Raw genomic sequence first — 15488 nt, forward strand, 5'->3', positions numbered from 1 at the left:
GCAGGCAGGCTTAGCTGCTTTTTCTCACTTTGTGCAAGGTGGGCAGGATCCTACGTTGCAAGGCAGCAGCCCTTTGCTTTCGGCCTGCCTTCCTCCCTCCCTCATGGGTGTGTGGCCAGGACCATTTTGGCTTCCCAGTCTGCACCTGAGAACAAGAGGTGGGAAAAGTTTCTAAAGACACAGGAGCCAGCCCCGTGAAGCAGGTGGCACCCAACTTGTTATTGCTGATGTGCACCTCCATCCTGGACAGCTTCAGGTCAAGAAAATAGTGGCTGGGGGAGGGGGGGCAGCAGCTGAAACGCTTTCTCCGTACCTATCAAAGTGGCAAAGCAAATCAGCCACAGCACGTGTGGGAACTGAGGAGAGCCTGCAGCTCATGTGTGACTGTTGTACAGGACACAGGGTGGAGACCCCATTCCCAACCGGCATTCTCAGGAATGTGCAAATTAGCCATCACGAGTTACCCTGTCCTTCAAGCCCCCTTTCACAGAGGCACGGATCTGCTTGTGAAGTTAATGACTAGCTGTGTTTCAGACACCAAGTCCCACTTCTGAAGACATGCAGTCCATTCTTTGTGGGAGCTGATTCAGGGAGGGCCAAAGCGCCCTCAGTATGCAGAATGAGCCATGGGAGATCTCATCTGATCTCCTCCTGTTTCCTCTAGCTGATCACTTTGGCATGCTGAAACCCATCAGTTTCAGAGAGTTTAGGTGCCTCACTGTTGTTAGTTATCTTTCATACCATGAGTGGTATTTTTTTTCACCTTCTGGTCACTTCCTACCTGCCCAAGAAGAGAAGTGGCCGAAGGTGGAGACTTCCCATCTTCCAGCACAATCCAAGACAGATTGGCTGCAGATGGTTTCACATTTCCAAGGGGACTGTCCTTGTTGGGGCCAATTCTTTTTCCCAATAAATTTAGCATTTGAAAGTAGCCTGTGAAGAACAAAACATCTTTAATACAAAGGCCAAACAGTAAATCAGTGGCTGACACTGGAGAAGCTCTGCTCCATAGTTCTGTATATAACTGCATATACTCGAAGGGCTTAAGTGGAATTTAAAGAATTCTCACAATTGACATTGCCGGGAATTCATTGCTTGTGTTACCTAAATCATATGCCACGTCTAAGCACCTTCCTGCTATTTTAATCAAGTGCACTGATCTGTCAGGGATCCCGAGCCAGTGTTTGACTGCCAGGACTTTGGGCTTTCTAAAAACTGGGTCTGGAATGTGGAAATGGACATTTCAGGATCCACAGAGACTGCAGATCGGCAGCAGGTGGTAACTGGCATGGGTTGTGCTGGAACCAGCCCTGTGTGTCCCAGCAGAGATCCACCACATCCACATGCGCACACCTGAAAGGTGCTCTCGTGTGGAATGAAAGGGGTACATATGTCAGATCACTCCGTTATTCTGGGTTTGTCAACTTGTTCCTTAGTGTAATTTGAGAATGATTACAGTTTCTGTTCCGTGCCAACTTGGATTAGGGTCTCCAGACTGGAAAAATCAAAACGGATTGCAAAACAGTGGAATACAGCTGTCCTGGTACCGTTTTGTAGCCACCCTGATTGTGTGGCTGAAATAATATGCTGACAAGTGGGCAACTAAGGGGTGTGTGTCTAAATATACATTAAAGTGATCTTCATTCCGTGCCCTGAAGGGAACAGAAACAACATGTGGGGGTCATTAAGCAAGAACACGAGGACGTACGTTTACAGATGAAGCCAGTGGAAAGGGCTCGCTCTTCTCGGAGGGACCGATAGGGTTAGCTGGGCCAACTGTCTTGGAGAGGGGAGTCATTAGACGACTACAGTTCCAATAGGTAGTGATCCATGGGAGCTGCCGCGGTTGTGGGGAACAAGTCTCACTTGACTCGGATCTCAGCATATTCAGCCAGCTCCTCCGTCAGGGTGTAGCTATCCTTGGTGGACAGTTTGGTGAAGTCTATATTGGCGTAGTCAATGGCCAGGTCCCCTTGCTTGTTCAAGAGCCGTTTGTCGCTGCCCGGGTGGCGGCCGTACTGCAGGAGCAGGACAGAGAAGAAGACATCAACACAGGCCCCAAATGAGATCTTTAATCTATGGGATTTACCGTGGTCAGGACGAAGTCTTGGGTCATGAGACCTAAAGGAGACATGGCTGCGAGAATTCATGAGTAAATTGTCCGCCTGTTTTCCTGTTGCAGATATCCCGTCTCCCAGTGCTGCCATTGGTGCTCCATGAAAAAATATACAGGTGCTTTATGGGCACCGGAATGTTTACCTTGTTGAGCAAATAGCAAATTAGAGGATTTGCGTGATTGGGGCTGGAAACAGTACCGGGGGGTGGAGGGTGGGGGGTGTGGAGTGGATGACCCCCCCACACCTCACTGCTTTTAATTTTTTTAAACCCTCAGAAGATCTCAGTCATGGCCTATATGGCTGGGTTTGTTCACTTCAGTGCTGAAAAACCAGAAAGGAGAGACAAGATCCTATGGAATGGCAGGGCAATGGGTGAGAAGTTACAGCCACATTCAAGGGTCTCTGAAAAAGAGGAACTTGGCTGAACTTCTAGAAGTGTCGTTTGCTTTTGGCTAGTTTATATATTCACCCGAGTTAAGTAGTAAACTCTTTCTGGGCTGTACCATTCCAGGCTGCAGGTATAGAGAACCACAAGTTTGAATTGCTTTAAAAACTCCCTGCAGGTAGATGATTATTTTTTTTAGATGCAGGAAGGTTTCTTATTGCATAAAGGGGCATTCAAGCATACAACCCTCACCTGCTGCTTGAAGAAGTATGATTCATAGCAAGATTTATTGCATGATTTCTGCTGAATATATAATTTCAGTTAATACAATTCCCCAAATGGGCTTTTCCATTTATTTTGAGTTCCACGGGGATTAATAACTTTAAAAAGGCAGAGGTGGGGGGATGCAGAAGTCTGTATGGAAGCATCATCGATCAAACTGGAAAACTTTCCCTCCAGATCCTCAGTACTGAAGGAAATGCACTCTGCTTCTGCTCAGGGGTACTTTTTCCCATTCTGATATTTTGGGATGAGCCTTGGCATTAAAAACTGAAGTCAAAGCTGAGCCCCAGCACTCGCAAAGATTTGGAGTTACATTATACCCAGAGTTTCAAGGTAGATGAGAACCTCGCTCCTTTATAAGAAAAGGGCTACTATAAAAAAGACAACCCCCCCCCTACTAGATCAGCCCAAAAGTTCCCTCACCAAATGCCCTTCGAAGGCTCCCAAACAGGGCACAAAGCCTAGCCTCACTCTCGTGCCCCTGCAGCTGGTACTCAAGGTACACTGCTCCAAATATGGAGGTTCGATTTAGCTTTCATGATGACTAATAGCCAAAGCAGCTGGCTGTGATCCAGAAGTTGTGCCCCAACTTCCTTTACAACATTGTCAAAGATCTTGGGCTGAAGCTTTATGCTTTTTTCTAGCATCTCTTGCTACCCTAACCACTTGGGTTGTTTGAACAGCTGTTTGGAAGATCTCACGATTTTTAAAAACACAAAACAAAGATGAAGGAACGCCACAGTAGTACATGGGAAAGGAGCATGCAGGTAGGGATCCCACTCCAAACCCTTGATTTAATTTTACTGCAGAAGCCGATGCAGATGCAAAGTCATTCAGGATGACATTGCTTTGACACAGGCCGTCAAGACTGGCATCTTCACACGTGACACTAAAAACAGTTTCTGAGCTCTTCTTGCACCATGGTGAATATTGTTAATGATCAACCAGGGAAGAAGATTTTTTGCAAAGGGAATTGTACATGGACCAAGGCAACTGTTATCACATTCAAATTACAGCCATGGGAAATGCAACAACTCTGGCTCCTCTTCTTCCTGTCACCTGACTCTGATGTCACATGCACTCTTGCCACAGGCGTCACGTACACAGAAATGGGACGACAAGGTGACACACTGAACGGGGAGTCTGTACTTACCTGCCCGGGTCAGTGGCTCTCCAGGGAGCAGATCTCCTTAGACTATCAGAAAAGGAAGAGCAGTCACTAGTGGCCAGAGTGGGAAATGATACCTTGGTGGGCGCTAGACCCAGCCTCGCCACAAGGCAAAGAGTCTCTCTACACAAGACATCTTATACGAGTAGGATCACGTCCAAGATCTTACACTTGTTTTCCCATTGTGGATACACCTGCACCGCTAGGGAGACAGAGTACACTTGAATATAAGACCACACAGAACGTAAGTCACTTGAGTATAAGATGTCTTCTGTTGAGAGACTCAAATTGAGGTGGTGGATTTGGGGCAGCAGAGAGGGGGAGGGTCTGATTGAACCCATGAGTTGCCAAGAGGATTCCCAAAGACAAGCAAGGCAATATGGCCAGCTGCTCAGCTTTGAAAGGTGCTGCTGTGTCATTAAAAGTCAGAAGGCAGGGCTGACAGATTAGTTTGAAAGCACAGGACGACAGCTCTTTAGGAGAAGCCAAACAGATAGACCTTTTTATCTTGCCTTTCCTTTGGGAAGGGGCTGTGGCTCAGTGGTAAAGCATCTGCTTTGCATGCAGAAGGTCCCAGGTTCAGTTCCCAGCATCTCTATAGAAGGATCACATAGCAGGTAATGTGAAAAACCTCTGCCTGAGCCCCTGGAGTGCTACTGCCAGCCAGAGGAGATTGGATAGATAAATGGTCTCACTCAATCGAAGGCAGCTTCATGTGTTCCTCCAAGGACCTCAGAACACCTTACATAGTTCTCTGCTCCCCCAATTTTATCCCCACCTGAGTTAGGCTAAGGGAGTGTGATGAGCCAAGAACGTCCAGCAAGCTTTATGGCAGATGTGGGGATTAGAACCTGGGTCTCCCCAGCCTGAGTCCTGCACTCTAACCACTAGACCACAATGGCTGTCCAGATATGGCCTTGTAAGCTGCCTAGAGAGGGGACTAGAATTGTAAGCCCGGGAGCTCTTTGGAGGAAGAGCCGGGGATATGTGCGATTCATAAATAATACTTAAGTTTGCTTTTTGCAGCTGTTCCTGCTGTTGGTTCAATCCAGACACCACCCCAAACTAAAATTAAGGAAGCCAAGCTATGGTTTGGCAAGCTGTCCCAATGCATGAGCCCTGGTTTGCAACTGGCTTGTAAACCAGGGTCGGAAACTATGGCTTGAAGTGGGTTTGGCAACTGAGGGTGGTGCTCGTGATGGTTTGGGATGCTAGCTCAACTGACGAGCTATAGCTGAGTGTTGTCTGCATCTGCACAGCTTAGCAGAGGTAGAAGAATGCCCAACAAACTGGTCCAAGCTGTGGCTTACCTATAGGTGTGAGAGGTGTAACTGTGGTTTTGGTCTTAAAGGATGGTTAATGTAAAACCACTTTGGTGTAATGTTCGAACTGAGCCACTACGAATGGAGACAGTGTTGAATTCTCCTTGCTACCTGGTTGTTAAAAGCAAAAGAACCCGTTTGGCACCCTCTGTGCCAACATCTGCTTTCTGGCACCCATCAGTGTTTTTTACTTCGACCTTGATGCCAAATCCTTCCTCCCACAAAGCTTCTTTAACTTTTCTCTGTAAAAGCCCTGCTTGTGAACACGCAGGAATCCCAGGCAGCTCAAAAATGACTCCTCTCCAAAACTCAGGTTTAAGCTTGATGCCCTAGTCTCAAGACTTGATTGATGGGTAGGTGGGGGACAAGTCTTTTGGAACAGTCATATGTGGGTGTTCCATGAGTAGGGATTGGGTCTTTGTGGTTCATGGAGAGTAAAGACTGTTTCTTTTATATATTTAGATATTTATACCCCACTTTTTTCCCCAAATGGGGGACCCAAAGCAACTTTCAATGTTTTTCTCTCCTTTTTTAACCTCACAACAACCCAGTGAGGTAGGTTAGGCTAAGAGAGAGAGAGAGAGAGAGTGACTGGCCCAAGGTCGCCCAGCAAGCTTTCCTCACTTCTAGTCTGACACTCTAACCACTACACCATGCTGGCTACTTCCACTCTTTCTCATTCCCAGCCTATTGAATTTCTGCCTGGCCTATCACTCCTTTTAGCAGTACCTCTGATTTCTCCAGGTTGCCTGGAGTCCTGTAGTCTCCGCTGTAGATGACAGGAGGGTTTTCTGTCTGCATGAAGCTTTCGTTCATGTTTTTCCTGGGAATGAAAAAAAGGTTCTGGTCACACAGGGGAATCGTGGCCAGTGGATACTTTGGTAGCAGGCTGTACATCTGATGTAGCTAGCCAGGCACCCATGAGCCTCATCTACTTAACACAATGAGTTTCTGGTTTGCAATCCTGGACGATCAATAATTAGTCAGCTGATTAATTATTAAACAGATCGCTTATATAATGGCAAGCTTTGATCAGCGCCCATTCATAATGGAGGCCCGGTGGCAATTTGGCAATTTGCAATTAGGATTAATGGTCAAACCGTGGTGTTGTTGACAAATCCCTAATTATTTTCTGTTGGCACATATTTCTTGAAGAATCTCGCAGTCAGTGATGGGCGGATAATTCAAGGTTTGATTGCTTTTTTGTTATTATTCAGTGACTGCCAGTGGGACTAAAATAATTTTAAAACCAATTACTTCCATGTAATTGGATTGTGGATTGAGGTGTAAAATTCCACTAAGAGTATAAACAGAGGACTAATCGATCATGTATGGAGGAGATTCTCAAACCTAGACCACCCTGGTTTACTCGGAAAATGATCTGAAGGGCTCCATCTTTGGGAAAAATTTACATAGTTCCTAAATAAAGGAATTACTTCTTTCAAAAGTCATGCCAAACCATGGTTGGGGAAGTTTAACAACAGTGTAGGGTGATAGCTGAATGCGAAACCTTGATTTGCAACCAGCCATGTGTAACACACGCAAGAAGCTACCTTCTAGTGAGACATGCTATTGGTTTATCAAGGTCAGTAGCGTCTACTCAAACTGGCAGTAGCTTTCCAGGATTTCAAGCAGAGGTCTTTCATACCACCTACTACCTGATCCGGTGATGCTGGGAGATTGAACCTGGGACCTTCTGCTGGCCGAGCAGGTGCTGTTCCACTGAGCCATGCCCCCTTCTCAGTGCTGTAGCCAGGTAAGGCACCTTTAAGTGTCAGTAGTCTATTCCAGGGAGATGGGGCTTGAATTCCCACCTCCTTTCTTGAATATTTAAGGCCTTGGTCCAACCACTGCTTGAACAACATCTAAGCTTCTGGCTCTGTCAAATGCAGCTACTGTGATCCACACGCCCCAGGGCCCTGCAGCTGGCAGAGACCCCGTGGACCTCAATCATGATCGTAACTTACTTTTTCCTGGTCTGGCTGACGTAACACACCACAGCTATGAGGATCGCAAAGGCTACAACTGCTCCCACTGGTCCGACTTTTGCCCACATCAGACTGTCTGAAAAAGAAAAAAAGACACATGAACAGGATTGGCAATCGGGCTGTCATGCTTCAGCAGGGGAGGAGATGGGGGAAAACTGGGATGGGGCTTAGAGCATAGTTTAGGAATAGCAAGGTGGGGTTTTGAGCTGCAGCAAAGGAGCATCTAGCCAAACCTAGCATTTATAGCGCCTGCTGGTGCCATTTCCTTATGGTATTGCTGTTGAGCATGAGTGTGCATGCACACGGCATTCTAATGGGAATGCTTTTGTGTTGGGGCAAGTGAAAAGGCGGCCGTCTTTGCTTGCATGCAAAGAGTTGTTGATGGCCAATTCTCCTTTCCAGATCCAGCTGAAGATTCTTGTTCAGATGTTTCTTTAATTAGCAGTGATGGCTGGTGGCTACGATCTATTGCACGTGTGTGAGAGGGAGCCAGAGCAAAAATGGACTGGAGACAGCAAAGGAACCACTGAGGTTCTTACTTTCTGTTAGCAACAAACCTCAGAGTCCAATCCTAAACAGAGTGACAAATTTCCAAATCTGTTGAATTCAGTGGGCTTAGAAGGGTGTAACCTTGTTCGGGACTGGAGAACCTCATTAGTAATGTGCTGGGGATGAAGGGAGGAACACCCTAACTGTGGGCTTTTTCAGAGGGAGCAGATATTGTTTAAATTGCTCGCTTGCCTTCATACTCAACTTGTCTGTCTGTAAATTTATTTATTTGTATTATTTATAGTCTGCCTCTCTCACTGAGACTTAAGGCAGATTACACAGTGTAAGTCAATACGATCAACAGTTGAGACATTCAATAAACAATGCAACAGGGTATGCAAATATAAAATTGAGCCTGCGTAAGGGGAGAGTGGGGTACAAATGCAAAAATAAAATAAATTTTAAAAATTTTCAGAAATCTGAAAACAAGCAGAAATCTGGCACAGATCTGAAACAATGACGAAACAAAACAAAGAATTACACATAACATATTAAACAGTACAGAAACCACCTGGTAGGAACTTATTTAAAACAACAGACAGTATACAGTAGTATATTCTACAGTCCCTACCTTTTTACCGAGGCATCTCTTTGAACCATTTCCTTACACAGTACAGCTTGGAATGCCGGCCCTGTGGTGGTAAGGTTGCCAGGTCTCTATACCCTTTGGTGGGAGGGGGAGACCCGGCACTTACCTTGTGTTACTCTCATGATCATTCTTCACGCTTGCGCAGTGTGTGCGCCCTGGCGCTTGTGTGATAGTGTCACTTCTGTAAGTGATATCATGCTCCTGCACTCAGCACAGGACCAATTCAGCCCGTTTGGGGCCCAAATCAGCCCCCAAATAAAGTGCGGGAATACTCCAGTGGGCGGTGCGACGATGTCACTTCCGGAAGTGATGTCGTCCCCCCCCCCCCCGGGAGTGTGCGCATTGTTCCCAAAGTGCCTGCTGGTGGTGGGCAACCTCGGGGGGGCTTGCCACCTCCCACCAATTGCTGGCAGATCAGCGGGGGAGGGGGCACATCCCTGGGAGTTTGCCTGCTACTGGTGGGCATCTGAGAACCCTACATGGTGGGGATGGGGAATCTAGATACTACACACATAAACACACACAAAATCCACAAAAAAGTTCCCATGCTCTCTCCTTATGAAAGATCAGACCTTGTAGGGGCTTCCCTTGGAACTTCCTGGATCATATAACCATCGGATATAGTTGGCATGCTGACGTGATTAGAGTGTTGCAATAGGATCTGAGAGACCCTGATTCGAATCCCCCTACCGAGCCATGGGAGTTTGCAGGGTGACTTTGGGCCTGTTCTCTCTCAGCTGCTCCTTCCTCATAGGGTGGTTGTTGAGAGGATAAAGTAGAGAAATGGAGAATGATGTTGTACGCTGGTTTGTGTCAGGGAGAAAAGCAGTATCTGCAATGAAGCTACCTTATATGAATTCAAACCATTGGTCCTACACGATTCAAAATTAGCTATTCTAAGTGGCATCAGGTTTCCAGGGCCTCAAGCCTGGCAAAGATCTTTCCTCCGCACTTGCTTCTGAGGATCTTTTAACTGGAGCTGCCAGAGGGTACAGCAAGGACCTCAGAGGGCTCTGCAACTGAGCTGGGGGTCCCTTTGCTTCTTACAGAAGGGCGGGGGGGGAGCTGCAGATGGAAACAACAGAAAAAGAATGATGGTGGCAACCCCATTGAAGTGCAGAAAAAGAAAAGATAGGAACAGAGGGAAACAGGAAAGGGAAAACCAGAGGACTGGTTAGAGGGGTTCCATGGGCTTGTTGTGACCCATGGGCCGTATGGTTAAGGAAAAAATCTATAACAACGTATAAGTGGGACTGTTGCTGGCAGAGGCTCTCACTGGAGTGGTGGAACTGGAGCTGCTGGTCCTTGGTGCCATAGAGGTTCCTTGCGGAGCAGACAATGTACAGCTGAGAGTCCACTTCCCCCCGCAGGGTCAAGATGCTCGTGATGGTGTAGCCCGTTTTCTGTGAGTACACAAACTCCCGGTCGGTCTCGTTCACTGTCACGTTGCGGGTAGGCAGCTTGAAGGTGATCACAGCCTCTGGGTTCGATTTAGCCGCACAGATGCACTGCACCGTGTCCCGTGCAGCTGTGCACTTGGATTCTGGGAGGACGAGGGGGGCAACTAAAAGATGGACAAGAAAGAGAGAAGTGTAATAGTCCCAACAGGGTAGCCGTATTAGTCTGTTGTAGTCGAAATAAACAGGAGCCTTATGGGCACCGTTAAAACTACCTACATTTGATTCAGTGCAGGCTTTTGTAATTCATATCCTACCTCATCAGATGCTCGGGTCGCATAGTAATTTATGCCACTATCCTATTTAGAGCCCGCTCATGAGGAGGGTGGGCTATAAATCAAATAAATAATAATAATAAAAGAGTTACTCCTGTCTAATTTAATTGATTTCTGTAGGCTTAGATTGCAGTAACTCTGCACAGGCTTGCATTCTTGATGCCAGGAGATTCCCATTCAATTCTGAAGCACAACTGCGTGCAACATGGTGTTCATTCTCTTTCATTGTATTGGGCGAGATCCAGATTAAACTAGCCATTTCCACCCATTCCCCCATCCTGCTGCACGCCCTCCTGCTGTCTTTCCTCAGGGGCCCCTTACGGCACAGGAGCAGCATTTCCTAGAATCAGTGGTCTGCAGATGGAATAGGGGAGGCAAGAAAGTTTTTTTTCTGCTCAGATCCAACCCATTATTACTAAGTGCAAGAGTGTTTGTGTGTATGTGGTGGGGAGGGAACAGTAAGGATTGTTCCATGGTGAAGCAGTAATGCTTTGCAATGGACTCTTTGCTCCCTGCAAGTCCCTGTTGCTCCAGAAATGAAGGGAAGGTGGGGAGGCATCAAATTGCATGCTGAATCAGCAGTGGTGCCCTGACCTGGATAGGCCAGGAGAGCCTGATCTCTTCAGATCTCAGAAGCTAAGCAGGGTTGGCTTTGGTTAGTAATGTGATGGGAGACCTGCAAGGAAGACACGGCCTGCTATGCAGAGGCAGGCAATGGCAAGCCACCTCTGTTAATCTCTTGTCAAGGAAACCACACCAGGGCCGATTCCAGATGACTAACCTTAAGGCGTTTCATGCCGCCCTCTTCCGGATCGCGACGGGGAAAATGCGAAATATCGCGTTTCCTCGCGCGAGTTTTGCGCGATGACGCGCAAAAGTCGCGTGAGGAAACGCGATATTTCGCATTTTCCCCGTCGCGATCCGGAAGAGGGCGGCATGAAACGCCTTAAGGTTAGTCATCTGGAATCGGCCCTGCTGGGGTCGCCATAAGTCAACTATTACTTGAGGGCAGGATTTTATTCATTTCAATCAGCAGTGGTGCAGAGGCATTCTGCACATGCCTTGATGTGCTGTCTCCCTTTTAGTATTGCTTTACTTGTTTAAGGGCTAATGCTCACATTCAACAGTAAGGTTGAAAGCGGTGCCACGCTGGCCAAACTGGTTCTCGGCGATGCACCAGTATTCGCCATCATCCTCGTGTGTCACAGATGAAAACTCCAGGGCCAGTTGGTTACTGTAGACCACCGTCTTCATGACCTTCATCTCCTTAAAGATGGTGATGATGGGCTCAGGGTTGCTCTGCGTACTGCACAGGACGGTCACAGGGTCTCCCTCGACCACCACCATCGACACATTCACTACAGGCTTCCAAGGGGGATCTGCAGAGAGGGGAAAAGACAAGAGAAATGTGTAACTCTGACCCCCAAGGGCAATGCAAAGAAGTATCCCAAATTTTAAAACATTTTTCGAAGATTTGTGACCAAAGTTGTATTTGTACCCTGAGTCTTTTTTTTTATAAACAGCATGAGAACTTTAGCACCCCTTAGGATGTCTTCAGGCCATGGGAAGCTTTGCATTTTCTGTACAGGAGACACCAATGGTGAGAACCAGTGTGGTGTAGTGGTTAGAGTGCCGGACTCGGATCTGAGGGAACCAGGTTCGAATACCCAATCTAATATGGAAAATTTCAGGGTAAATGTGGGACAATCACACACTCTCAAGCTTAACCTACCTCACAGAATTGTTGTGGGGATAAAGTTGAGGGAAGTAGAATAATGTAAGCCACCTTGGGTCCCCATTGGGGGAAAAGGGGTATAAATAAAGTAAATAAATTAATATATATAATCACCTTTGTGATTCTAAAGACCTCAGTTCAGGAACTACATGGCTACATTTTTCTGGAATTCTCCTTTTTCTAATGTTTTCTGGCTGGGAGCGAGGAGAGTCATTTCAAAGTACCTTTTCAGAGTAGAACCCAATTTCTTAAAAAGGAGATTTATATAGCTGTCCTAGGAAACTCGTAATGCGTTGATATCCAGCTGGTTTGGTCACTGCAAATTTTTTGGAGGTACCAATCCCACAAATCAGCACTTTGTTCTCTCATCCCCAGCACTGCACCCCTTTTCTCTTCCAAAAATCAGAGACATGGCCCCCACTCCGGGTGCTTAGAGGCTAGTCACTCACACATCACGGTCAAGGCCATAGAATGGTTCTCTTTCCCATAGATATTCTCAGCCACACAGGTGTAGATGCCGTCTTGTAGGTAGGTTACATTTTCTAGATGTAGCGTGAGGCTCCCAGCCAGTTCTTCATACAGGACATCATCTTCCCTGAGCCATGAGATCAGAGATAGGGGGTTGCTGTCCACAGCACATACCAATACCACTGGCGAGCCTTGTATTACCTCTGCAGAAGAATTCGCTTGTACAATACGGGGTATGTCTGCAGAGGAAAGCAAAAGAGGTCAGCTTTGGATATTTTGTTCTGCAACAGTTAGGGTTAGAGACATGCTTAAAAAAAAACTGATAGCAAAGGGGCAAACTAGGCCAGAGATTCTTAACCGTGACAAGCCTGTGAGCACATTTGGGATTGTGAGAAAGGGTTGTGAGCAGCACCACAAACTGGTTTCCCTGGAGGGGCAAGTACAAAATGCTGGGAGGTTTGAACCCAAGCTGTCCTCATATTGATGGGGGCAGATGGTTCTGAATGGGTGCTCCCTGCAAACTTAATAGGTAATGCCTCCTTAAGTCTTATCCAGTGAAGTGGATAATACCCAGGACATGAATTTGCTTTAAGAAAGAGAGGTTTGGGGGAAGAATTAGATGGGTGCCAGGGAATCAGTGTATACTACCACTACAGTCTTAAGCAGTCTAAGCCTGTTGAAATCAATCAGCTTAGACTGGAGTAACACTGCATAGATCACACTGTACGGCACTCAAGGGTACCACCTTGGGGAATCACTGAACTAGATGCTTTAGGTGAGATCTCCAGCACCAGGATAGGGGGGGTTGCCCTGGTGGCAGTCACTTAGCAACATGGACTCACACTTGACATCCAGGGTGGAGACGCTATCAAACTCGAAGGTGGTGTTGGCGTAGGTGACTTTGCAGCCCACCTCGCGATGGTTGTTCTCCCGTGAAGGTAGGAACTTGAGTGTGGAAATAAGAGCCCAGGTGCTGCCCTCTTCCTCCACCTGCCCGTAGACAGAGTACTCAGCCAAATCCTCATGGTTTGTCCACGAGATGATGGGTTTCATCTCGGGACAGTTGTCGGGCACCACACAGCGCAGCTCCACCTCTGATCCTTCCAGCACTTCAGGTGGAGTCACAATGGTGGGTTTGTCTGCAGGGTTGAAGAGATGATAAAGAAACAGGAACTTCTTTAAGCACTTGCATCCCCCCCACCCCCGTTCAGGAGTCTAATCACTGACCACCTACCACTAACTAATCTCTCTGGAAACTCATCCACCATTATAATCTTTTCACTGATGAATCCCTCAAGTTCCTTGAAAATTTATCAGGGTTTTGTCAATGTCTATGGAGGATTGACTTCAGTAATGGAGGAAATACTTCACTGCCAGAAAGGTTACTTGTAATCCTACCCTGTTTTGCATGCAGATGGTCCCAGGTTCAATATTCGGCATCACCATTTAAAAGGATCAGGTGGTAGGTAATGTGAAAGACTTCTGCCTGAAAACCTGGAGAGCTACTGCTGATCAGAGTAGACAATACAGCTCTTGATTGACCAATTATCTGATTCAGGATAAGGCAGCTTCATGTGTACGATACAAAGCAACAGAGGAGAGTTCTAGGCAGTATTTGTACTTCATTGAGAGCCCTGCGCTGTTCCTCAATTCAGATGAACCAGAAAACTCCTCCTGCATTGTGCCTGGACAAGATCATATTGCAAACCCCCTCCCTGAGCTCCTTTTAATGACACTGCAATTGATATTTCCATGACTGTATATTTCTAATCTGGTAATGATAAAAAGTGTCAAAAATTGGCTCCCAAAGCAGTTCACTCTCTTCTTTACAAACTAGGGCCGTTTCCAGACGGCTTACCTTCTGCTGCTCCATGCCGCAACATCGCAGCTCATGCTGGGGTGAACGCAAAATATCTCATTTTCTTGCATGAGTTTTGCGCGATGTTGCGTAAAACTCGCGCGAGAAAACACGCTATTTCGCGTTTTCTCCGGCACAAGCCGCAACGTTGCGGCATGGAGCGGCAGAAGGTAAGCCGTCTGGAAACGGCCCAGGATTCCACATACTGAAGTGTCTTCTGTTGTCAGGATTGTATTCATTTGGGGGCAAGTAATCTGAAATGAAATGCCAATGTCTGAGGGAAAAGACCCATGTCCCATTACTTTCATTAGCTGTGGATCAGAACTGATGTCCCCTGGCAGTGTTACCTGCCCGTACTCACTGATAATCTCGAGGTTGCAGTGCTCCGAGTAGGTGTACTGATTGTAACCACCCAAGTCTCCACGGAAATAATATTTTCCCGTCAGTTCCGGGCTGAGGCGGGTGATTTGGAGAGTGCAGTTGCGAGCGTTCAGTTCTCCCAGCAGCCGGGTGCGCCCGAGGTAGCTCTCGTGGACAATGTTGGTGCGAGATTTGTAGACCACAGGAGGGTAGTTTTTGGGGTAGGGACTGTTGAAGTACCAGATGCCGTGCACGACCGATGGACGCAGCTCTTCGGGGTAGTTGAAGCGGCAGGGGATGACCACACAGGTGCCCTCAAAGGCAGCAATGTTCTCTGGCATCCAGGCACTCCACGGCCCACCTAGAACCTCTTTGTAAAAGAGATAGAAAAAGAGAGAGAGAGGATGGGAATTGGTACAAACAAGTAGGAAGCTCAAATGTGTCCTCAATCACCACCTTTATATGTCCAAGGGTCTGTTCCTTTCTCTATCATTGTTCCTGTTTGTTTGGCTTTGCAATACATACTTTATTTTATGTTACTACCAGTTGAAACGTTCATGCTCCATCTCTAGCTGTGGATCTCTGGCATACAATATTGCATAGGTAGTGGCTGAAAGTCTGGTTCACAAGAGACACTGGGTATGTCATGGGAGTAAGTTCTGTTGTCCTGCCAGCATCACATTTAAATCGGTTCCATAGATGAAGAAGCCGAGACACATAGAGGTGGTGAGACCTTATATTTAACTAATTTACAGTGCAATCCTAAGCAGAGTTACTCCAGTCTGAGCTCATTGAAATCAATGGGCTGTTAGATATATAGGTGTGGATCTGAAGCTCAACTTCCACTTGGGGTAAGCACTTCTGCTTGTGAAAGAATAGAAGGGAGATTCTCACTTAGACAGTTTACTCTGAATCCCATGATGTTCTTTACTTCT

The 15488-nt window shown here is 46.9% G+C and overlaps 1 protein-coding gene across 2 annotated transcripts; it reads right to left on the reverse strand.

Moving 5' to 3' along the window:
* Window positions 1-1862: 1862 nt before the first annotated feature.
* On the reverse strand, window positions 1863-14909 carry MAG (myelin associated glycoprotein). Of its 2 annotated transcripts, none has more exons than XM_054999666.1 (8): window positions 14555-14909; window positions 13178-13474; window positions 12317-12574; window positions 11251-11511; window positions 9677-9964; window positions 7242-7338; window positions 6004-6097; window positions 1863-2018 (listed from the first exon to the last, which is right to left on the reverse strand). In XM_054999666.1, the coding sequence occupies exons 1-8, from the start codon at window positions 14892-14894 to the stop codon at window positions 1863-1865; spliced, it is 1791 nt and encodes a 596-aa protein (XP_054855641.1). In that variant the 5' UTR covers window positions 14895-14909. The 2 variants fall into 2 exon arrangements, with proteins under 2 accessions (XP_054855641.1, XP_054855642.1); XM_054999667.1 differs by lacking the exon at window positions 1863-2018 and adding an exon at window positions 3947-3979.
* Between the last annotated feature and the right edge of the window lie 579 nt (window positions 14910-15488).

This window comes from Eublepharis macularius, chromosome 15, assembly GCF_028583425.1.
Source record: "Eublepharis macularius isolate TG4126 chromosome 15, MPM_Emac_v1.0, whole genome shotgun sequence".
NCBI classification, from domain to species: Eukaryota; Metazoa; Chordata; class Lepidosauria; order Squamata; family Eublepharidae; genus Eublepharis; species Eublepharis macularius.

What these genes read in the sequence shown, in the direction of transcription:
- MAG (XM_054999666.1), bottom strand. Translation starts at nt 14,894, where the DNA reads ATGCCAGAGAACATTGCTGCCTTTGAGGGCACCTGTGTGGTCATCCCC. An exon ending in CTGCAACCTCGAGATTATCA is followed by an intron (nt 13,475 to 14,554) that starts GTGAGTACGGGC and finishes TCAACCCTGCAG; the next exon opens with ACAAACCCACCATTGTGACT. An exon ending in TATGGCCTTGACCGTGATGT is followed by an intron (nt 11,512 to 12,316) that starts GTGAGTGACTAG and finishes CCCTCTCTGCAG; the next exon opens with ATCCCCCTTGGAAGCCTGTA.